The following is a 9,389-nucleotide window of genomic DNA, read 5'->3' as shown; positions in this document are numbered from 1 at the left end:
CTAGAGACCAAAACAGTTTTTGTACCAGGCTGTAAACATGTTTATTTCTGCTGTAAAGTTGGACATTTTAACATGGGAGTCTATGGGGACTGACTCACTTTTGGAGCCAGACTCTACTGGTTGTAGAGGAACTGCAGGTGTTGGCACTCCAGTGAGATCTTGATCTCAATGTGACTTCATAATTAAATTAAGTATATAATAATAATAACAATAATAATAATTTAGCAGCTTAAAAAGAGGACTTGCTGGAAACTAAAACAGATTCAGACAGAGCTAACAGCAGAGTGGATATGTGGACTTAAGTTCATCAGCCAGACAGAAAATTAATGCTAATGTAACTCTACGTCTGCTGGATGTGTAAATTGCTCATTGATTTGTGTGTTTACAGCTTGTTACTGCTGCCCCCAAGAGGCCAAAAATCATCAGATAACGCAGGTTTATAGCCTCATTTACAGGGAGGCAAAAAAAAGTACCAGAGGAGCAAGTAGGAGCAATGTCACCTCCACACTGATCATTTCCTGAGCAATGTTTAGGATTTACACACGGACCAAATAATAATAAAAAGAAAAACATCTTATCAGTCATCTGTCTATGCTTCACTTTAGTGGTTCAGTGGATTGACAGGGTTGACATTCCTAGACAGCATCGACCCTCAAGGCCTCCTCATTCTGATGCAACAGCAGTAACATACCCACACACTGCAGTGATTGCTTGGGGGGGGGCCACCAGCATCTCCTCTCCCCTCCAGCTGCACCGTGTTTTTGTGTGTGCGGAGGCCAGGGAGCAAGACTGTTATCGGGGGCCAGCAGCGTGGAGGCAGAGCAGGCATGGGTGGGAGCAGGGCAGGGCTGGGTGCTCTCTGAACAGGGAGCGCGGCAGGCCGGCTTCTCCCAGGGAGATAACTTTGTTCTGGGCCAGGAGAGATGACATCATGACGGATGGCGATGAAGATGTGGGCGCAAGGGGCAGGAAACGTTATCTCCTACAATGGCACCAAGGAGACGGAGACACACACACACACACACACACACACACACACACACACACACACACATACATACACACACACATACATACACACTTGTGGAACGCACTACAGCTTCCTTATACTCTACTCTAGTGGGCTTGAACAGTAGTCACTCCCCATTGAACACACACACACACACACACACACACACACACACTTCTTACATGACGGCTCATCCAGTAGTGTCTGGGAGGTGGCTGTCATTTAAAAGGAGACAGATACAGACCAGGTCAGTGAGTGTGACTTTTGAGGTGTGTTCGTTTTCTACCACACAGCAGCAGAAGTTTTGGGAAACGCATTGAGGACCCTGATCTCAGCGAGGAGTCCAGCTCACACTGTAGGTCTGTACGGCACGCTGTCATACATATTACATAGATTCTGTTTCGAGGCATATTGGTATTCAGGGTAACACCACACAACAATACTCTGCCTGTTTTTGATTCAGATGATGAGACATTTCAGTGTCTCTCTCTAAGAAGACAAACTTCTACAGGGGTTAAATATTGTTCTAACTGACTGCTCTACTGATGGTGAATAAATCATTTACTGACAACAGATTTTAAGTTGCCAGGGTGTCAAACTGCAGACCTGATGGTTTCTTCTGACAACCCTTTGTTGATTATTTAATCACGTTTTAAAATTGCAGATGGCTTATGTCTTACATTTGCTAGAAAGTGAGAAATGTATGAAACTGTTTTTAACAACTTCCTAACATCTTATTGCAAAAACCATGTTCCTATGTGTTACGCCGGGAGCACACTGCCTGTGTGGCGTGAGCGTGGCGACCGCCGTCACTGAGCTGCTGCATGTGTGTTCACACCAGCTGCATCGCTGCTACTGTCAGCTCTATCTCACTACATAGAGTTACTGCTAAGCAGGTTACTGACATGTTGGATTTCTTTTCATTTATAAAGCATTCTTGAATAAATTACCAACGCACTTTAAGTATCGATTCCCTTTAGGACATTAGGACAGTTTAGAAATAAACTTTTAAATTTTTTAAATCATAATGTTCCTGAATTTAATTGTTTTTATTATTGCTTTTGTAATCTGGGCATCATTGAAAATGAGGGTCACCCCTCAATGTATCTTAGAGAAAATAAATAAATAAAGGTTGATTATAAATTGATATCAAATTTATTTTTGACAGAAAATGTCAGTGTCCACATGCAGCTGCTAAAATGGTAATATGTCTGTGTCATATTCAGATTCAGACTAGACAGAGACAACTATAGAGGAAGGTGTCAGTTTTATGTGATGTTGCTAGTATGATGTCAATATGACATCAACAGGTCTGTTTCTGCTGGGAGACGCCCTTCACGTGTGAAAAATAGACGAGAAATTGAATCTGTAGATCACACAATGCAGCCTCGGGGAGTGAGACGCACATGTCACGCAGGCAATGTGTCCCCTCTAACCTATGGTGGCTGACAAGGGCAAATGTGCTGCAATGGCCCAGAACACTTCCATCGGGAGAAACGAGCTGCAAATACAGATTCAAAAACACATACAAAAAATACAAAACAAGTACAACAATAGATACACGCTGCAAATGAAAAACATGTGATGCAGAAAGACAAAACAAAAAACATGAACAGCAAACATGCTGCAAATACTGAAACGATGCAACAACTAAAACACATGAACCTCCAAAACAAATGCAACTGTCAACCACCATACTAACCTGTTAACGTGTGTTGAAATGAAAACTAAGACGTTCCGCAGCCGCCACGTGACGCATCAAGCGTGTTCCCGGCCTTAGACAAAGAAAACATAGAACTGTGTTTCATAGTATGCCACCTTAACCAACAAGCAACCAGGATGCCGCCATGTTAGCGCTGCTTTCAAGTCATCACAATAATCCACAGAGATCCAGAGATCAAATTTAAGCAAATGCATGCAAAGCCTCCTGGAGTCCTTTAATATTGACTGAAGATCAGTCTAACTCTTTGCTTACAAATCACTGCTCGCTTTGAGTTCCCCCAAAGCTCCGAAGCTTTTATAGCGCTGACTAATTGACAAGTGAGGACTGTTTTCACACTGACATCATGCAATAGTTATTGATAATGAAGCCTGAACTTAGGGATGTGATGTGTAATGATGCGGGCGGTTACATTTTTCATGTTTGGTGGGGCTTCTGGCAGCCCGACAATGATATTCTGTGTGAGTTTAGTCCTAAGATTTAGTGCAAAATGCAATCAGATTGAAGTGGCCTTGGGCAGTTTCTCACTCTTTACCGAGTTTATTACAGTAATACACCAGAAAAACTACAGAACATAAACCACTTTATTGTTGTAACCTTTGAGACCCTGTTAACAAAAGTTTGAAGTGCTTCTCATTTATATCTTCTTTCTCTCTCTCTCCCTGTGCAATTTTTGTTATCAGTTTCATCTTTTAAAATTGTTGATTCACAACTTTATGTTTATTGACTATTCCATCGTGAACTGTTTGAGCTTTTTTTTTTTTTTTTTTTTGGGCGAAAAACGCTGACTCAGCCTCAACTTTCATCGACCTTGCACCATGAATGATTTGTTGAAAAATAAATGTTGCAACAAAAAGGATTTTTCTGCCTAGTCATTTAACATTATGGCCCCTCTATTTAACACAGTGTGAATCAGTAAATTACGGAAAGAGGACGTCCAAGGATGCACCGGGTGGCAAATCCACCAAAACTCAATATACCATCAATGTTTTGATTTAAAAGAAAAACATGATGAAGCTTCTGATTATCTTCTGTGCAGGTTTTCCGCGGCCGCACCATGTGTCGTGTCTTGAACATCCTGTTGGCTTTGCTGAGTCGCTTCCTGTTCACGGTCCACGGGGTGGTGACAGTGTGGCGCGTGGTGGCCATTAAAGGGGAGCCGCTCTATTGGCTGCTGCTGACGGGCGTGGCTCTGCTGGGCGTGGAAATGGCCGTCACTCTGAAGTGCACCCGTAACGCCGAGTGGAAATGGTAACGCTTTTGGGCAAAGCACGCAAAGCACACATGTTCCTATATATTCAACACAATACACAGTTAATATCAGGTAGTCTTTACATTTAAGTTGTTCTTATTATCAGATGACACAAGACGCATGCATGTATTATTATTATCAACAGTACAATAATACTAATCGTGTTGATAGTAGCACTAGTTTCTGTCTTTTTCTGTTTGGGTAAATAGATTTTTATTTTAGCTAAATATAATCGTTGAGTGTTGCTCAACATTTTGCTCAACATCAAAGACATTCTGTGTGCATGTGTCCTTCAGTCCTTTCACCTCGTCATCATTTATCAACTGAACATTCAGTTCAGTTCAATTCAATTTATTTTAGTCTTCATTAATATTTATACATAGTGAATAGACATAGAAATAATACATACCAATAATGGCCTAAAAAGTTTTGGCTGAAGTTAAAAAAGAACTACACATTGTTAATTCATTACCACAACTCATCCACAGGTTTACCCCTTTGACAGATGTGCACCTTCTTTTTATATTTGTCCGTACCCTTGTTTTTTAAGTATTTAAATGTATTTAATCCCCTCAGTTCATACGGACTCTCTGATTTCAAACAAGCTCTGAATTCTGTTTGAATTTGGAGTAAATTATTTTGTGCTTTCTACATTATCTGTGCAACAGGTCATTTTAAAGCATTAAAGAATGAATAAACAGTGGGTTGGTTGGTTCCTAGCATAATTCAAATATGCCAGTTTGTTGTAAGATATTTATGAGTCATGTTAAATCAGAATCAAAAATGTAAATGTGAGGATGATACTGAATTTGGCTGAAATGTGTAATGTTTTCAAAATATTGATCTTGTATAAGAGGGAACTGTGCTCCTGTAGCTTATCCTGATTTTCACAGACTATGATGAAATTCTGAACAAGATTAATCCTCCATTAAGACTCTACAGTCGAGCAAGCGTCTCTACATAGGCACAGAAGGGCTACAGAGCTAAATGCTAACGTAGCATGCGCACAGTGACAACGCTAACACGTTAATGTTTCGCAGGTGCAATGTTTAACATCTCATTTAGCATGCTAATATTAGCTAATTAGCATTAAACACAGTAACAGCAGTTGAGATGTTTCAGTCTTTTAGCTACACTGTTAGCATTGGCTAAACTTAGCTGCTTTTGTAAAGTTGTTCTCGTGTCCCTTTAATGGTTAAACAACAAGAAATAAATCATCGAACATGTGTGAAAGGGTTCTCACTCTCTCTCTCTGTGTTTGTGGGCGAAATTAGCATGTATGAGCCAGATGCTAACACGCTGCTTTCCCTCTGTTTAAAGCGGTGACATGAGGATTGAGGTGTTGCAGCCAGACTTTGTAAAACTGTTTTGTGCGGGGAGTAAATAACTTTCGAACTTGTAAATGTGTGAAGACTTTACAACCCATCTGCCCAGGGCGGAGAGAGTCGGCTGGTGTGTGTGTGTGCGGCCTGTAATATTCTCTGCCACCATATTCCCTGATATCCTCTGCAACTCTGTCTCTCTTTCACTGTCTATCAAAAACAAATATATCCCTCTGCTGTGTTATTGCTCTGTCTTTCATTGAGCCGATGCTCTGAGCCTGCTATCACTTCTCTGTCACAGCCGCTCTCATCCAGGCACGGAGGGAAAAAAAAAAGAAGTCTCTTGCCGCCTTGACTCATTTTCTGACCTGCAGAAATTTGGCTTGAGTAAACATAAGCTGACGTCAACTCCTTTATTATTTGAGCCCCAAACGGATATAAGCATTTAGTTTCACACCTCAGTCAACACCAGGCGGCTTCTCATTCAAAAAACTGCAGCTCTCCGGTTCGTCCTCGGTGAACATCCTCAGACACAGGCTTTCTTCAGGCCTCTCTCTTTCTCAGAGTCTTACTTTGAAGTCCTCTCCTCATGGAGAAGGCTTTGCACTGTCAAGTGGGATTTGCATATATGATGAGAATAATTGCCTGTCTGAAATTCGATGCTTCTTTTGGAAAAAAAAAAAAAAAAAAAGAGGAGACTCTCCTCCTCTTTCTTCTTTAGCAAGCGGCAAAAAATAAATAAATAAATAAATAAAACCGTGCCACTAAAAATAACCTACCCCCACCTCCTCTCCCCCCTCCGCCCCCTCTTCATCCCTCTCCTTTGGCGGTCCTCTTTTAGGTTCTCCCCCATGGTTTTCCTCTACCTCAGTACTGTCATTCCATCCATTTGGTTTCTGGAGCTGAGCCTGCTGCAGTCCAAGCTGCCCGTCAACAGTTCCTCCGGCCCCGAGCTTCGTTTGCTGGCTCACATCCCGATCACAGCGGTAGGCATTCCCAACACAAAACTGCCCTCCCCGCCTCACCCTCCATACAGCCACATTAAAGCAACACCTGATATCAGATAAGATTTAAATCTGGCAAGGGGGGGTGGATAAACTATTAGTTGCAGGAAATGTGTAATAGACACATTTAGATGAAGTCCTGATAGGCTCCTGCTTGAAAAACTCTCAGATCTCTCCCCTTCTGGGATGGTTTTAGTGCAGTTTCTTTCATGTAGGATTTGGGAGCTTTTTTGGCCCTTGGCTGTGCTCGAGGCTGGGTGGCAGCTTTTTTGAAGACGTAGTGTTTCAGGAGCGTCGGGTGCTGTCAGGATAAACCCAGTGAACCCTGACACAATGAAGAGCTGACTCACAAATCATCAGAATCATATCCACACCACAGAGGAGACGGCTGGTGTGTTTCAGTGATTATACACACCCGAGTTAAAATATTGTAGTATGTTCATGATACAAATGACTGATCAAAAAACATGTTGAAACAGCAAAGAAACTCAGAAAGGGAATTCTCTGCTGTGTATTGAACTGACGTAACCAGATGCTGCTGTTTCCTTCACCCAGGGCATCGTGGAGCTGGATCCAGAGAACTGGGTGGCTGGCCTGGAGCAAACCATGCTCATAGTGTTGGTTCTGGGGCGCTGGCTGATGCCCAAGGGGGACATGTCCCGGGACCAGCTGTCCCAGCTCCTCATGGTCTACGTGGGACTGGGTGCCGACATCCTGGACATCTTCGACACCTTCAGGGAACCCGAAGTCAAAACCAACCGGGCGGTCGTCATCGTGGGCCTGGCCCTCTTCTCCTGGGCGCTCATGCAGTTTCCTCTAGTGCTCACTCAGACTCGACCCTCAAAGGGCGAGTCGGGCGGTCTCCTCTGCTGCCCTGGTGCCCCGCCCTCGTTCGCCTCCTGCTGCTCCAGCGAAGTGTGGAGCTTGCTGCTCACAGTGGGACTCCAAGACGGCCCGTTCCTGCTCTACCGGCTCTACCTCATGGTTCAGGAGCAGGTGCTGAACCAGCTCATGATCTTCTTCACCTGCAAGAACATCCTCATTGTCCTGCTGGAGCTCTACCGGATCTTTGTGGTTCAGTGCGAGCAGCGGGTGGGGGACTGGGGTTTGGAGAGGTGCGCCGCTCTGGTGCTCTGGTGTCGAGCCCAGGGGGGCGGGGAGGTGGAGGAGGAGAAACAGGAGGACACAGGGAGAGAGGAGCGGTGTGGGGAGCAGAGCTGTCATTCAGAGACAGAGACCGGGACTGAGAGGGAGGAAGATCACAGAGGTGTCCAGGTACAGAAAAGCTCAAAATGCCGTGAGGCATGACTTGGGGGGTGGGGAGGTGGGGGGTGGGGGGGTGGTGGTTGTGGCTTTCACACACCAAGAGAAAAGTCGAACCCATCTGCCATCTCTTGCGTCTAAGCCTCATTCGGAGAGACAGTCCGGCTCTCTGGAGGTTCAGGAACTAGAAATAGAGAAGAGAATAAGTCCCACCTGAAAAAGATCAGAGATGAATTTATGCAACTCCCTTTGATAAAACCTGAGATTCAGTCAGAGGAGGTTCCTCCACTGAAGAAAACCAGCTCAACAAGTCTAACATGAACTGTCGCTCTCTTTAATACATGAAGGAATTAAAACGTTAAAGCTGAAAACAAATGATCATATGATTTATGCTTTACAGTCCAACTAATTTGTTTTAATCAGCAGCTGCATGGGATAATGGGATTTCATTATGTTGTGCATATGCATTTCTAATAAAATGATGATGATGATGATGATGTCTTTGACAGGAAACAATATGGTGTGATCTGAATCAGTGTGGCAGTTTGAGATGATGATAACATGCCTTGCTTTAATTAATAAACCTTTTCTAATAAAGACGCCTCAGAGAAGCAAGAGTGCAGATTTTTTCTTTTTCCTCTCGTCACCATGAGATGGCAGTGTTGCCAAGTCGACCGCAGCCCCGCAGTAACATACAGTGTTTACTTGACTGGAACATGTATGGCAGTTACATAGAGAGAGAAAAACTGAGAGAACAGCACAGGAACACAGCGGCAGTGTTGAAGTTGGTATGAAAATCTCTGCGATGAAACAACGAGGAGGATGTAGGAATCCATGTGATAAATTAATCTAAAAAGATACAGTCACCTTCAGGCGACGGCGATGTAATTAACAGTCTAGTCAACGTGGAGACACCTCATACAGGAGGAGAGTGAAGAGGTTTGCTTCGTTTGTCAGGGTTCATTTTCCTCTCGAGCACAATCAGCCCATGGAAGCCTCTTCGAGAGCTCGCTGCATTTTTATTATGTCTGCAAAAGCACACTTGTGATTATGTGGGAGTTGTTCAAGTTCAACGTGATTTGCACTCACTCTTTTCTCTCTGTTGAGAGATAGAAGGTGCTTTTTTTTTTTCTTCTGTTTTTTCAGATATTCCTCCACAGCCCCATAAAAGCAGAGAGAGCCTCTTTGTGAGCCTCTAAAGACAGAGAAAATGTTTGATCCAGAGCGCGGGGGTCTCAAGGTTTTGAGCCACTTCACGACGGGGATAAACAGACGCAGCACAATCCCTCCCCTGGCCTCCCCTCCCCTCCCCTCCCCTCGCTCCAGACAATACCCTCTCCTGTCAAACCAGAGCTGCGAGGCAGCCCTTCTGCATTTATGGATGACCCTCTCACTCTGTGTCTCCTGCACCCACGTTGGGCAGACTGGGGAATGAAGAGCAGCGGCAATTCAATCAGAGGCCTTTTCGAGCGCTGCCTTGTATCTGTGTCCATCAAATTGCCGTACTTCACCTCAGCCCGCCAGATGATGATAGGAGGTGAAGCTCTGAACAAGTTAGGACTCTGTGTTTTCAATAAGCTCTTGATAAAAGAAAGATAAAGACAGAAGGAGAAGAGGGAGAGAAAGAGAGAGCACTTATGTGTTTTCCTCTTTTTGTTGTAGGCTATCAGCTTGAATACACAAAGCATAGAACATGAGCAAGATTTCCTAAATCGACGACTGTAGGCTACTTCCAGAGAATTTGCTGGAGAGCACTTCTGTGTTTCCTCTGTTTCATCTTTGTGGAGGCACTTTGCTCTAAATTATTGATGGTGGAGCC

General features: G+C 43.8%; 1 protein-coding gene across 1 annotated transcript in view; it reads left to right on the top strand.

Annotated features, from left to right (window-relative positions):
* The first annotated feature begins 3,786 nt into the window (after nt 1–3,786).
* Nucleotides 3,787–9,389, top strand: part of LOC111237027 (transmembrane protein 26-like) — a 34,503-nt gene continuing 28,900 nt past the window's right edge. Inside the window, exons 1-4 of the mRNA XM_022765975.1 lie at nt 3,787–3,980; nt 6,145–6,289; nt 6,863–7,468; nt 8,897–9,123. Coding sequence (XP_022621696.1) covers nt 3,787–3,980; nt 6,145–6,289; nt 6,863–7,468; nt 8,897–9,123 — 1,172 coding nt within the window. The remainder of the gene's footprint in view (nt 3,981–6,144; nt 6,290–6,862; nt 7,469–8,896; nt 9,124–9,389) is intronic.

Source organism: Seriola dumerili, unplaced genomic scaffold, assembly GCF_002260705.1.
Source record: "Seriola dumerili isolate Sdu_G_001 unplaced genomic scaffold, Sdu_1.0 BDQW01000801.1, whole genome shotgun sequence".
Classification (NCBI taxonomy): domain Eukaryota; kingdom Metazoa; phylum Chordata; class Actinopteri; order Carangiformes; family Carangidae; genus Seriola; species Seriola dumerili.
The sequence above is the reverse complement of the archived record's forward strand: the minus strand, read 5'-3'. Positions and strand labels throughout refer to the sequence as shown.